Source organism: Danio aesculapii, chromosome 23 (assembly GCF_903798145.1).
Source record: "Danio aesculapii chromosome 23, fDanAes4.1, whole genome shotgun sequence".
NCBI lineage: Eukaryota > Metazoa > Chordata > Actinopteri > Cypriniformes > Danionidae > Danio > Danio aesculapii.
The window spans coordinates 33,590,758-33,606,822 of record NC_079457.1 but is presented as its reverse complement, the minus strand read 5'-3'; the positions used below and the strand labels follow the sequence as shown (position 1 = coordinate 33,606,822).

The following is a 16,065-nucleotide window of genomic DNA, read 5'->3' as shown; positions in this document are numbered from 1 at the left end:
TATGCAACAGTCAATGTTTTTTTTTTTAACCCAAATAGTTTTATCTCACAAATCTCCCATACATCAATGGCAGTTTATTTTTCATGATGTATAAATCTCAATTTACAAACACTGACACTTATGACTAGGGCCAGATAGAATCTCCGGATATTTTTAGCTATTTCTGCTGAGAATTTTGTTAAAAATCTGCAGATTTATGCGCAATTATTTTGGGAAAACCCAATAAATGAAATAATTTTTATTTTAACTTTTATTTAATTTTTATAATGCAAAGCCATCTAGAGCCACTTATCAGGTAAACAAAGCAAGTCTCTCATATAATATGTCTACTAAAAGTCAGAAAATATTACTTTACAAACTGTATGTATTGTAAATAAATCAAAGGAACACTTTCATATTAGTCAATAATATTACTGAAATTAATTTAAAAACTGAATAAATACAAATTTACACACATTTACACAAGTAAATAGACTCAATGATGGGCTAAAAATCTGAAGTAATCTGCGGATTTGTGCACGCCCAGTTTTCGTGTGGGCCTACTTATGACTTAGGATTGTTCAGATCCAGATTGTAAAATTTCATTTGCTGCCTAAAACTTTTAGGATGAATCAAACTTTTCTAGTCATCTCAACCTACATCATTTAAACTCTGTATTAAATAATAATAATAAAAAAAAAGAAACAGTTGAAACTTATAAAACATGAAAGTAAAATAAAACATGTTGTCATGAGATTTAGTAATATTCTTTTAGTGTTGAGTTTTACTACAATTTTTCTTTTACACACAAATCCAATTATGAGCAAAATCATAGTACAGTCTATTAGGCCAAAAACCCTTAATTTGGAAGTCAAATTGATATGCAGTGTGAACAAGGCCTGTCTTTCACTTCAAAACAAGATGAGATGCTAACTCACGGTAGCTCACACTTCCATCAATCTCCATAATGCTTTTTTCCAAATCACATCTGCTCTTAATCTTAATTATGGTCTGTTCATCTACCTGTTTATTCATTCGTCCAGCCATCCACATATATGCACTGCATATCTATATTGCATGTTCACGTTTATATCAAATGAGGACCTTTGTTTCTTCCACTAAACATGCCTGAGTGTGAACAGTAAATCCTGTAATGACATTCAGTTGAATTTTGATTAAATATAAAGGCTTGATTTGATTGCAGATACATTTATATACCGCAGTAATCAATAGGCAAAGCTTCTATGATAATTACAGTTATAGTTTTTTCTCCCCCACCAAGCCCGCCTCCCCCCAGTGCTTGTGCTTATGAAATATACGAATACTACATTACATCTAGATTTGAATATGGTTTATAGAATTGCATCCCCACTATTAATAAACTGCGATACATGGCAGAGATGTTTTATAAAGCTATAGCTTGTGTTTAAGACAACAATTAAAGCAGCTGATTCTTAAAAAGTTTTGTTCATATATATATATATATATATATATATATATATATATATATATATATATATATATATATATATATATATATATATTAAAAGTATTGTAAATCTACAAGTATTACAAATACACAGACTGTCGTAGTGAATATATTAAAAACAATATATTCCCAGTTTCTGACAGAACGAGGCAGCTATGGAGATGCTATTAAATATGATACTTTGAGTGCATCAGTTAGACGTATTTCTCTATAAAAACATTTACTAAACATTCAACATCTTTTGTTGAATTCCTTCATCTGACAGTACAAGACAATCAGCAGCCCTGGCAGTGTAAAATGATTTGTCCAGTTACTGCATACCATCCAGTGCATGCATTCAACAACACACGTGGAGAAGTAAAAAACACATTGAGAAACTCAGTCTTCCTGAGGCGATTGACAAGCATCCTCAGAGGGGTGTTATAAAGCATACAGTATGAATGTAAATATTGTTCTATTCAGGTGATAATTGTGATTTACCTCATTAAATATCAGCCCAATCACACGAGGAAACGTAACTATTTTACATATTGTCAGAAATGTGGCTAATTCGTATAAATTCATACGACTTCATTTATATGAAGACATACTTTTTTGAAACAAAAGAAAGTGTGCCCCCAAACCCCACCACTAAACCTAATTAACCACTAAATAAAAAGTTACGAATTGCTGTGACATTATTCTCATATTTTGCTTAGAAATGCCATATTACAAAATAAAATGGGTTATAATTAGTTTTATGTTGCGGCTGGAAGAGCATTTGGCAGTTTGTTCCACTGTAGAGATCCCTGATAAATCTAACAATGACTACATGGACATCATTTATCTAATTATTTGCCTTAACCTGCACAAGACAATAATATGATTAAGGTGTTTACATAAGTTGCTTTTTTAAATGTTCCTTTTATGTTCCCGTTTTACATAGTACATAATTCGATCAAAGCAGTGCCAAAATTCGATCCTGGCGGGCCGGTGTCTAGGAAAGTTTAGCTCTAACCCAAATCAGACACACATGGGCTAGCTAATCAAGCTTTTACTAGGCATGGGGTGTCCAGACTCGGTCCTGGAGGGTCGATGTCCTGGAGAGTTCAGCTCCAACCCTAATCAAACATACCTAAAGTAGCTAATCAAGCTCTTAAGCTGTGGTCACACTGCACTTTTCTCCCCATAGACTTCTATTCATACGCACGCGAATGCATTAGACCGAAACGCAAGCTTGTGCAATGAGTTTTACAGTTCGCTGCATTGAAAAGTTCAAGCTTGGTGAACTCTGACCTGCGAAATTGCATCACATGATTGCGTGAGACCAATCGAAGATCAAAACATGACCTCTCTGGACAGAAATTTAAAACATGGACCAATCGCTTGCTTTTTTAATGTCTACTCATCTTGTTTAATCCCGCCCCTTTTTACAGCGGCGTACAACAGAATTACGCACACACAAACATAGTAGAAACTTCCTGGCAGTTGAAGTTGAAGCTAAACTCAGCAGGACACTGGCCCTCCAGGATCGAGTTTGGACACCCCTGTCCTAGGCTTTCTAGAAACATCCTTGCAGGTGTTTTGAGGCAAGTTGGAGCTAAAATCTGCAGGACATTTGTGTTCTTCATCACACCATTTATGATTTTGGTTGTGTTGTTTTTAACTTTGTGACAAGTTCAGTTAATTTTCAAATGACTACAGTTCATTTATCACCCTTTTTCCGCACATATACAACTTATCAAGCAAAAGGCTACCTCTGCAGTCAGATGTTATTGAGTTTCATTCACTTACTTTTCATTCATGCCCCTGTGACAAATTTGGGCGTACTTGATGAGAGAATCAAAAATGTGCTTTTATGCTTAAAGCCATCAAAGTTTGTCATCAAATGCCTGACAACTGCTGTGTGTGCATCCTCTCACAAAATGTAGCGAAAAAGCTAATTTTACTACAAAACAATCATAGTTTGTTTAAGGTGTTTACATGTCTGCACTGCACTTTTATTGCGACTAAAATAGAAATCCTCCACATCTTAACTCGATTTCAGTTTACTTCAATTATGATTTTAGTAGAATTAAGGTCATCAAATGTTTACATGGTAGACTCTTAATCAGAGTATTGTTTTAATCATATTAAAATCTGATTATTGGTGTTCAAGTAAACATACTCACTGATGTTGTCATCCCAGCTAAAAGGGAACATTCTGGCAAGGTTTTCTCAATGTTCTAAACAAATGTTCTTTGAGTAACTTTAAAAGAATGCTAATCTGGCCTTTGATAATGTTCTCAAAATGTTAAAACAATCAAAGTTTAGTGAAACTAATGATTGTCTCCAAGTTGATAGTTGCAGTGTAGATCACAAACCCCCCATTCACTAAGTAAACAAACAGTGACAGAACTAAATTGGAATTATTATTATTTTTTTAAATAGACAGATTTTTTTTTTGCCCAAAGATGGATTCTGTCATTTTAGGCAGTTCTTTTTGGATTGTGTATTTGAGAGCTGCAACTGACAGTAAAATAGTCACAGCCAGCTGTTTTCAGGTGTTTCAGTAGTAGCACAAGATGTCACTGGCTATCTTTGGGAAATTATGGCATCGCTTTTCTACAGTAATAAGATGTAAAGGAGTCTCCATAATTCTTATACAAATATTTTGGTTGGACAAACAACACCCATTTTAAATGATGAATTTTTCACATAAAAATGTCCCAGAACCACCTGTTTATGCATGTTTCACATGTGATTTTATTTGAAGGGATGGTGATTTAGTTCTACTATAAAGGTTTTTTTTAAAAAAAACTGAATGCTTTGAGCATTTAGAGAACATTAGCAAATCATTCTTGGAAGATGTTTCTGTTTGCTGGGATACTCCTGACACAAGTTCATGTGTAATGTCTTTGCTAGAGACAAAGAAAAGTGGCACGTGCAATAAGACTGAATATAAAAGTAATGGCCCAACATGTCATTCACTTTTCCTTCTCTAAACTGGTGAAAGCATGCTGCGTGGCTTAACATCAGTTCTAACCCCAAGCTCTGGGTTAGGAAGTCTTTAGAAAGGGTGGAGTGAATGGCACACCATGCTCTAGGACAGTGGTTCTCAAACTGGGGGTCGCGACCCCTGCGGGAATAATTTCAAGGGGTCGCGAGAGTGATTTAAAAATTGTGTAATTTTCAGTGATTATATTAAATATTTTTCAGTATTACAAGTGAAAGCTAATATTTTCAGATTTTTTAAAAAGATATTACTGATTCATAAAGTATTTAGGACACATTCAGGCAGACTGCATCTTTGTACTTGAAACGCAGCGCTCAGGAACAGTTTAAAACTGTTGTCATGTCAACTTGCCGCAGTAAACAAAGCCTTCAACGCTTGCCCCGCCTTTGCGCTCTATTTATTGGCCCACTGCTTTAAGAACTGAACATGAATGATTGGTTAAAATCCGCTGTCAATCACTCAGTCAACGCATCCTGTCTTCAGATGACAGGAGTTACAACTGCGAAAATGTAAAGCGCTGCAGATGAGAATGAAAACAACACTGACAGATTTAGTTTTAGAAACACCTAAAGCTACAACTAATGGCACATCTGATTACTGATCATGTGCTGAATGTTAATCCACCATAAAAGACTTGCATTGGCTGTCCGCTACGAAAATAACTAAAGCATTCACTGTAAAGTCTGTGGGACGGAATTTTCAGGTAACTGTTTGCCATATCTACACATTTTAAGCATGAGAGATTCTGTTTAATCCTTCATTTAATCGCTAGACGCTGTCAGCCGTGCAGTTATATGTAAAATTTAACACTATGTAAACCATCGCAAAAGGGCTTGCACTGACTAAGGTTAAACTAATATTGCAGCTCATGAAAAGACCGCTATTGCTATTAAAATGACGTATGCAAATAATAAGGTATATGACAAAAGCATCTGTGCAATATCAGACACCATCTGTGAGAACACAGCACAGTTATCATTAACAGATTCATTAATGAATTCATGTCAAGCAGTGTGTGCAGGGCCAGTGAGCGGTCCATCTGTGATATCTTTTGGTCACTCAATTATGTTATAAAAATGTATTTTTTTGTGATAACAGGATTTCATTGAGACATATTTTCCTCACGCATGCATATATATTTTTTTGCTTGTTAGTTTTGATTAGTGTTGATTTCAAATGCAATAAATCTGTTTATATAAAACTTGTAGCAACAGTGCGATAATTGGTGGGAGCCACTAAATTTTGGCTGATGCGCCTACATTTTTAAAGATAGGAGCACCAGTACTAATTTTGAGCCCTGTAATGTATAGTAAATATAGTTAAAAATATTGTGAACAGCTTTAAAAAAGCTATTTTTATTGTCTGTATATGCTTTGGTAGTGGGGGGGGGGGGGGGGGGGGGGTTTGCGAGTTCTTGACGATCTTACATTGGGGGTTGCTGGTTTAAAAGTTTGAGAACCACTGCTCTAGGATAGGGATTAAGTTTAGTTCCTACTTTGCTTCAACATACCTTAACCTGTAGACTTAAGCCTGAAGAACACGATTAGTTTGATCAGGTGTGTTTAATTGGGGTTCAAACTAAACTGTGCATATCTGTGGCCCTCTAGGAACTGAGTTTGACACCTCTGCTCTAATATATGGCAGTACTGTCTCACTGAGAAGTTTTCAAAGAGAATTCATGTAGTCTGAGTGGTCAGATGTCTACATCTCATTAGGGTAGCATAACAAAAAACATACAGTAGCAGCAGGGAAATCTACCAAGTATTTTGGCAGTGGGATGCATCTAATTCTGACAAAAATCTTGGGCAGTTGAGTATGTTTAAACTAGGGTTGTACTATATCTGCTGTTTAGTTACCAAAGAGCTTTACTGTTTACTGCAACTACTTTAGCTTCTAAACTATACATTGTATAGGTCCTGAACCACTTGGTTATATAAAGGAAAGGTTTTCTTCTCATATTCCCCATTTTAAAGACCCCATTAAATGACTTCATCAAATGTAATGACTAATGCTTGATAAGAAACCCCTCAAAATAATATCATTTAAAAACAATGACTAATGGTATGATTGTTATAAAATATATTACAAATAATATATTTTAAAAATAGTACACATGTGTACTATTTTTGTCAGAATGTCTTTTAATGGAGAAATAAAATTTTTGATATGCATTTTGGTGTAGTTACATCATCCACCAGAAGGTGCTAATCAATCTAGTGAAGCTTAACTGCCAAACCTGCACTCTAGAAAACATGATATGTTGTTATAATCCAACATTGGGTCAAATATGGACAAACCCAACATTGGGTTATAACAGCCAAGCATGCTTTCTAGTGTGTGATTAGGAGAAGGGGCATTGTCATTCTAGAGAACATTTAATTGACCAAATTTTGGAAATTCTCCTAAATGGATGTAATGAATATTTTAGTTTATTTTCTCAGAATGGCTGATAATTGTATCTTTATATTCTTCTAATACAAAAAGCACACTAGCATTTTAATGACGTCTTTACACATCAAACACAAAAGACAATACTAACCATTCTTTAGTTACGAGGATAGGCTGTAGACTAGACATACCACAAGGTACCAACATTTAATAAGACAAAATCATCGGAAGTCCTTGTAACTAAATCAGGTATTACAGCTGCGATTTTCAATTTAGATCTCTGAAAAAACCAAGCTATGAAAATGAACAAACGTCTCTGTATTCGACCCAAGTAGCAAAAAAACTACTTACAAATATTGTAACCTATAAAAAAAATCAAGCATTTATAATATTGCACATACTGTTAATCTCACAGAGAAAAATAAATTGATAAAGATATGAATACTTTTTTCTAGTTTTGTAAGTATCATTCTTACCACATGCATGCTACAAGGAATTTGTACCAGACATGCACCACAAAAGTAGCAGGATATTTCCTATCACTTACAAAAGCTATTCAAGGAAGCAGAACTGTCATACTATTTTATCTATATTCTCCAGCATCATATTATGGGCCGGATGCACCATGAAATGTCACTAAAATGTAAAAGAAACAACATAAAAATGCAATAAACAGCGGCAGTGAACTTGATCTTTGGTGACCTGACTTAGTGAGCTAGTGTTTTGCTGTTACTGGCTGCAATGTCACAGTAAAAATCTACACAATTTTTTAGTTTAAAAAGACATTGCTCACACACATGGAATGCTTGTAAGTTTACAATGCTGGGAAAAGTATGTGACGGAAATTATGCAATGGTGGGCAGCTACTCATGCAGTATAGAGGAATGACAACGATGAAAAAATGGTCAACTTCAAAACAATCTCCACTACACTTTCAGTTATTTTTACTCTAGGAGCAAAAGGGATAACATTTGAAAATATTAAAAAGATGCTCTGGCCTTCCAGGCACCCCAAAATTGGTCATGCATTTTTCCGTCACAAGATGGAATGTGAAAAAATTTAGGTACATGGTACACTGTTTTGGCTGGCAGGACAGGCGGTATTTGTGCATTTACAGAGAAATTCATCCTCTATTGTGATTCTTGTCATCTCTTGAGCAGCCACTGATCTATTTGGAGTGACAAAATTCTTCCCAGGTGCAAATATACTTGAAAAAGAGTTAAGGAATATTTAGGTTGGCAGTGAAAGGGGGAATGAGAGTCAGGAATTGGTCCCTCTATGCTACACTTGTATCTAAATGGTTGCGCTACGGTTTGGCTACTGTTGCAAGCAGAACGACTACTAGAACAGTCACACAGAAAAGACAAACTCCATGCAGACACTGAACACAAGGACGCAAAACAACGCCCCCCGCCAAACATGTTTTCCAAATCTTGTAAGAGGGAATGGAGATGGAATGATGGACAGGACTTCTTCACTGTTCCTTCACTCAAATGAACACATTCCAGTTCTCCTGTCTAGATACTCTTGCATGAGGCATTTGCAGCCTTCCAAACTGGGGTTTGCACACCCTTTCTTTATCCCACCTTCTTCATCAAGGCAGATCAAAGTGGTTATACATCTGTAAGCATTTTGGTGATGTTAACATAGTTAGTGTTGGCTAGGGTGCAATTGGCGGTCTTGATGTTCTCCTCTCGGAAGTCCTCATTACTGTTGTTCACAGCCTCTTGAATTTCCATGTAGTCAGACTTGCTCATGGTTGACCCACTGCGGCTCTTTTTCAGGTCCTCTGAGGAATCTATCTTGGGGACACTGGTCACGTTAAGGTACTGGGCCTGTTCCTCGCCCTCTGTCTCTCGATGGTAGAAGTAGTTGAAGTTTGAGACTATGACAGGCACGGGCAAGGCAATGGTCAGCACACCAGCGATAGCACACAGGGATCCCACGATTTTGCCTCCAATGGTTGTAGGAACCATGTCACCATACCCTACTGTTGTCATTGAAACCACTGCCCACCAGAAGGCATCTGGGATGCTTACAAACTGCGAATCAGGCTCATCCGCTTCTGCAAAGTAAACGGCACTTGAAAACAAGATGACTCCAATGAAGAGAAAAAAGATAAGCAGCCCGAGCTCCCTCATGCTGGCCTTAAGTGTTTGGCCAAGAATCTGCAGCCCTTTTGAGTGCCGAGAAAGTTTGAAGATCCTGAAGACTCGCACTAATCTGATAACCCTCAAGATGGCAAGTGACATGGCTTGTTGGCCTTGCTGACCATCCTCAGCTTTCTCAGCTAGTTCTGTTCCCAAGGTGATAAAGTAAGGTATTATAGCCACGATATCAATGATGTTCATTATATTGACAAAGAAGCCTGCTTTGCTTGGACATGCAAAGAACCTCACCAGAAACTCAAAGGAAAACCATATGATGCAAAGTGTCTCCAAGATGAAGAAAGGGTCAGTAAAGTAGGTGGAAGTATAGTTAATTGTTGAGTTGGAGTTGGTTCTGTATGCCTTGTGCATATCCGTTTCCTCATTGCGAAAAACTGGAAGTGTTTCCAGGCAAAAACTGACTATGGATATGAGAATAACCATGACTGAAATTATAGCAATAATCCGGGCAGGCCCTGAACTTTCAGGGTACTCAAAAAGCAGCCATACCTGCCTCTGAAACTCATTCTCTGGCAGTAGTTTCTCCTCTTCCTTAATAAATCCTTCGTCCTCCCTGAACATCTCAATGGCTTCTTCCCCAAGCTCATAAAAACGTATCTCCTCTGAGAAAATATCCAGTGTCACATTGACAGGCCTACGGAGCCTGCCGCCTGATTGGTAGTAATAGAGAATGGCATCAAAACTTGGGCGGTTCCTGTCAAAAAAGTACTCATTCCTCAGAGGGTCGAAGTAGCGCATTCTCTTTTTAGGGTCTCCAAGCAATGTCTCTGGGAACTGAGACAGAGTTTTGAGCTGTGTCTCAAAGCGCAGACCAGAGATATTAATGACCACCCTTTCGCAGCACTCATGGTCTGGTTCCGGGTCATATGTGTCCTGTGGCTGACCCGGGAGAGCTGCGGCTTCATCAGCTGGGTCACCCGTGGCAACAGTCATGCTGTGAATGAATGCAACCTGCAGTTTGGATTCAGGATGCAATGGTTGTTGCCTCTAAAATTTTTAGTGGGGAAATGTGGGACTCCCTTTCAATTGTTCGCCCCCTTTTCTTCCATTAGATCCAAGGAAACACTGAAAGAAATACAAAGGTAGAAAAACAATTACTTGAGCCAAACAAATATGAAGGAATTCAATGTGCTTAATTAATATGTATTTCTTGTACTCCAGTGTGGGGTGTTTTGGATTCCTCATTTTCCCTAGACAATGCAGCATTTTATGTTTGAACTAATATAGAAATTTCCTCAAAACCAGCAAAATGAAATGAAGTGAAGCAGTATGAAGGCACTGCACAAGAACCCAGAGCAAGACTGTTAAGGAAACCCACACAGAGCAAAGCTCTAGAAAACCACGGCATCTAAAAACATCAATCATATGGAGAAGTCGGCCTGACCACTTTACACATTGTATTTGCTTTTATCTGCCAAGTAGATCAATACTTGCTGTGGCAAGGCTGTATCATTTCTCTTTGGATTCAATTATGCACTGTAAATCTAATAACAGCCTGAGTGCACTTAAATCATAATTGGATATTCCGAAACCTCCCAAAATGCATTTCGCCAAGACTGCTTGAGATAGAAAAGTTGCAGAAATATATCTCTGTATACCTTTGCTCCCATCCAATAGTTATAGAAACATATTTAATAAGCATGGCATGAATATCACCGTCCAATGTCCAATATTTCCCAAACATATAGTCATATATAGATATCTTTCTGCTCTAAAACTACTTCAGTACTCATAATTTCTATTTTTAGAAATAGTTCATATGCCCAATTTTGAACAGACAGAAATTAAAATATAAATGACATATATTAGAAAGACTACAAAACCGCTAGCTTTGTTCCATTGAGTCATATTAAATTATTGTGACATTTAAATAGCATGCTTATATAATAGAACATTACAAAATCTACATACAGTTATGGGACGATAACTGTTTTCAAGGTATACCGCGGTTTGAAAAAGTTTTAAAACCTACATTTTCTGCTTTTCTATTCTTAAGGTATGTGTAAGATTTTTTTATTTAGGTTTTTTTAGGACAACAGTATCTCCAGCAGAAAAGATATCCAAATATGCCGTTTTAAATTGTAATGAAAGCAGTGTTTTTGAAACAAATAAAGACAGCAGAAGTCAATGATTTGTTTAAATTATTTAGCCTGAAAAAATAAATAATTGTGTTCTAAATAAAATATACTGTGCTCAAAGGGGAAAAAAGTTGTAGCTTTTTACTTAGAAATTTAAAAAGAACATATTTTAGAGCATTAACCACAATATCATGAAACCATTGTTTTTATCCAAGGTTATCATACTGTCAGAATCTTATACCCGCCCATGCCTACATATAGTATATTATAATATATTTGAAATTCATTCATTCATTTTCTTTTTGGCTTAGTCCCTTTATTCATCAGAACCGCCAACTTATCCAGCATATGTTTTATGCAGCGAATGCCCTTCCAGCTGCAACACAATGCTGGGAAACACCCATGTACTCCTGCATTCACACACATACACTGCGGCCAATTCAGCTTATTAAATTCAACCTATACCACATGTCTTTGGACTGTGGAGAAACTGGAGCACCTGGAGGAAATCCACACGAACACGGGGAGAATGTGCAAACTCTACACAGAAATGCCAACTGACCCAGCCGGGGCTCGCACCAGTGACCTTCTTGTGAGGTGATTGTGCTACCCACTGCGCCACCGTAATGCCTATTTTAACAAAAAAAAATTAAAAAAAATCTAAATAATCAAAACAAATAATTAAAATACTCAATATTGTGGTCATTAATTACCGTGTTCGAAGCATAATGGCAATTAAACATTCTCATAAATATTGTGCATTTAACAGCTTTCCTTCAGTTTAAACTAAACTGTTTTCTAGTCTAATATGCAGTTTTTTAAGTTTTATTTCAAATTAATCTCCAAATATGCCCATTCTGGTTAAACTGGAAGGTTAGCCAGTGAACTGGCAGGTTGAGCCACTGAACAAAACCCAAGAGGGTGGAAGACTGGCTAACATTTGCAAACAAACTTATGTTTTACTATATCACTGTTAAAAATACATAATTTTAACAATTTCAGATTCTTTGAAGAATCTTTCAGGGAACGATTTTAAATAAGATTTCAGGGAATCTTTAAATAAACACTGTTTTCTTATTGCTATAATCTAAATATTGTAAAACAACAACAAACAGGTTCTAAGAGTACCCTAAATCACATAAACAAATGACTCGATGCATTTAATTTTGAGTCCCTACTCTAATTAAACACATTCACGTAGCGTCCGTGGTTTATTCTAATAAACACACCACTCGAACTGTCCAAACATCAGTCCCACAGCATCCACAAACTGCAATAAGCATATGGTAGTTACGCAAGCTTACCTGCAAACATCAAGAGTCCCCAACGCGCCAGAGAAATTATTTGTTAAATGATTATGTTTACATGACACCAGCAGAACTAATGAACCGTCTGGTTGCCAGGGTCATTGATGTCTTTCAGCAGCCTTTCATTACAGGTATACTGCAAAGATCCTGCTCTTCCCCCTGCTCGCTGCGCCAGATCTCCTGCGCCGGTCTCGAGCAGATCCAGCCGTAAACGCCTTCAGGACGCACGGGAGGCATACAGCGGTGCGTCTCTGAGAAATTAACGACGGGGAGCTCCCTTAAGGCGTTATTTGCAAAGAGCTTCCCATTGAAACGGTCCGAAGATGCTAAGGTCAGCAAAATCTGCCGCCCCCAGTGTCCTCACAGTGTTGCCTCGACTCAATTCAGAGATCTGCAAAGAAACAGGGGAGCTGTTTGCGTTGGGCGTCGCCTCAAACATGCTCACATCACACAAGATAGTATCATACACAATAAGAGAGTGAGGAGAATTGCCTGAATACGAGCTTGACGGCTGAAATGATGCTCTGAGGAGTGGCAGCATCTTGTTGTTGAGCAAACGTGCTCATCTTATGGGCGAAAATCCATAGAGCATCAGATGTTCTCAGTCATAATTTGGTTGTTTATTTGTTTGCTTTTCCCCCTTACACAAAGGCAGCGTCCGTTTAAGGGTGTTGTCCAATTGCCCCAAAAATGATTTTTGGATTACAAATCTTCAGATCCCAGGCTCATGCACCCTTGAAAAACACATCACACCGGCTGTGCTCAGCGTTTTAACCCGTTCAGACAAGCGCGAGGTGTCTGCAGCGACATGCTTCAGCGATAGAGGCTCCAAGCTCTACTCTAGGTGGATGATCAAAGCATGCCCATGCATTACTGTGTAAAAGGCATTCACGCATTTCCTTTCATTCAAGGCATCGATGCATTAACGCATGCATATACTAAAGGAATAGAAAGAACCAATAAAAATGTAAAAGTCAACCTTCCCGAGTTGTTTTCAAGATGCAAAATATCCATGGGGAAATGCTCCGGAATTCCTCTTGCGCTTACTTGTGTTTTCCTCCTTCATTTTAGGGAGTGGCGCGGCGCGAGCGAGCTATTCATCTTAAAGTCCAACTTTTCGTCTTTTACTCATAATTGTTGTGTAAGGGCGAGCAGTTCAGGCTGCAGTTGAGCACTTCTGCGCATACAAAGGCATACAGTGAGCTACTGCTGCTCCACCACTCAAGGCTGTACGGCGTGGGCAAATTAAAGGAGACGCGCCTCCTCTGCGCTATACAGATGATGATGATGATGATGGAGCATCACTGCTCCACAGCACTCACTTATGAGTTTCATCTACTATTATTAAAATTATTATAACATCTTATATAACAATTATTCATATTGAATATTACACATCATTAAAACAATTGGAGAACAGTGTGTGTGTGTGTGTGTTGGTGTGTGAATGGGTGTTAAATAAATAATTATTTATTAATCCACAGTTCATAGACATTTAAAAAGTGTTATTATTATGATTATTATTATTATATGTCACGGTGGCGCAGTGGGTAGCACGATTGCCTCACAATGAAGGTCGCTGGTTCGAGGCTCGGCTAGGTCAGTTGGCATTTCTGTGTGGAGTTTGCATGTTTTCCCCATGTTCGCATGGGTTTCCTCCGGGTGATTTGGTTTCCCCCACAAGTCCAAGGACATGCACTATAGGTAAATTTAATAGGCTAAATTGTCCGTAGTGTATATGTGTGAATGAGGGTGTATGGGTGTTTACCAGTTATGGATTGCAGCTGGAAGGGTATCCACTGCATTAAACAAATGCTGGATAAGTTGGCAGATCATTCAGCTGTGGTGACCACTGATTAATAAAGGGACTGAGCCAAAAATAAAATTAAACTTTACATATTACATATTGTTTTTAAACATACTTTTAATATATGTTGATTATATTTTTACATTTGTAATTATTTTACCATGTTATATTCATTAATCGAATGCACATGTGCATACCACATTATGAATATAGTACAAAGTAATGTATTGTTCGAAATAAAATTATTCTATTACTATTATTTATTTTCCAATGATTATTATTATTTTTGTAGGATATACAATCAATTAAATAATAAAAAATACATACATGAAACATACATTTTATTGTTATAGATTGCATTTTTTATGTTGCTTTTCAGAGATGATTAAATTAAAATAGCAATGCCATGTCATCTAGCCACAACCACTTTAGCATTTGTAGGATCATCTTCTGAAATTAGCAATTCATAAAATGACAAATCCTTTTATACCTTATCAGCTTCATGTAATAAATATTTCACTTATCATTAATTTTCTTTTCTGCTTAGTCCCTTTTTTAATCTGGGGTCGCCACAGTGGAATGAACCGCCAACTTATCCAGCTCATGTTTTATGCAGCGGATGCCCTTCCAGACACAAACCAACACTAGGAAACACCCACCCACTCTTGCACACACTCACATACACTATGGCCAATTCAGCTTATTCAATTCACCGCATGTCTTTGGACTGTGGGGGAAACCGGAGCACCCGGAAGAAACCCATGCAAACACAGGGAGAAGTAATATATATTTATTGAACATTATTTTTTCAATTACCTGTGATTATTACACTTTCAAAGCAACGAACTGAACAATTACAAGCCTCTTAAATGTCAAATAAAAGCTAACTGATTGATTGATTGATTGATTGATTGATTGATTGATTGATTGATTGATTGAACATGCACATTTTTCTCTTTAGCTGTGTTTAAAACATGTGACTAATGATCTCTTATAACTATCAGCACTTTTTCCCCATACTCACCTGAATCACTTATGACTCCATCTATCTCTGCCTCAGTCACTCACTCTCTGCAAGACTGAATTCCAAGCATTGAAAAACACTAAAGAAGCAGTAAAATACTTTTTTGTGCGTGTAGTGGTGCATGTATATGTCATTGACAGTCTAGAAATTACAAACAGTATGTTCAAAAGCATAATTAGCATAATGTCAACCAAACGCAAACACAAAAGTTGGTCATCATGTAATATATTAAAAATTGCACATAGTAAAAAGTTGTGATTATGTAAACTTAAAAGGCACCTATTTTACCCCTTTTACAAGATGTGAGATAAGCCTTTGGTGTCCCCAGAATATGTCTGTAAAGTTTCAACTCAAATTTCCCATCAGATTTGCTGCAGAATCTGCTCATTTTTGTGTCTATGTACATTGTGGGTGTTTTTGTAGCCTGTGATTTTAAATGCAAATGAACTTCTCCCCACCCACCATTACCATGTGCATGTCTGAAAAAATTGTCAAAAATACCAAGTAATTTTATTTCATGTATTTGTGGTGGAGTTTATTCAAGCCTTTTTGAAATGATGAGTCTCACACAAATGCCGTTTGCAGTACACACACACACACACACACGCACACACACACACACACACACACACACACACACACACACACAGTTAGGTTAAGCAATAGGCAAATTTTATATAAAAATATAAAACAATATATCATTATATAAAATTTAATTAGCCGAATTATAATTTCATTAAATTAAACAGAACGTATTAAACAGGAATTACAATACATAATTTAATTTAATTGATAAGGATCTAATTTAAAGAATTCTAAAAATATAAAGGATTTAATTACATTGATAAAAA

General features: G+C 36.9%; 1 protein-coding gene across 1 annotated transcript; it reads right to left on the bottom strand.

Moving 5' to 3' along the window:
* Positions 1–6,570: 6,570 nt before the first annotated feature.
* kcna2b (potassium voltage-gated channel, shaker-related subfamily, member 2b) lies at positions 6,571–13,596 on the bottom strand. The gene is made up of 3 exons (XM_056449922.1): positions 13,363–13,596; positions 12,381–12,774; positions 6,571–10,063 (listed from the first exon to the last, which is right to left on the bottom strand). The coding sequence occupies exon 3, from the start codon at positions 9,929–9,931 to the stop codon at positions 8,444–8,446; it is 1,488 nt and encodes a 495-aa protein (XP_056305897.1). The 5' UTR covers positions 9,932–10,063; positions 12,381–12,774; positions 13,363–13,596; the 3' UTR covers positions 6,571–8,443.
* Positions 13,597–16,065: the final 2,469 nt, after the last annotated feature.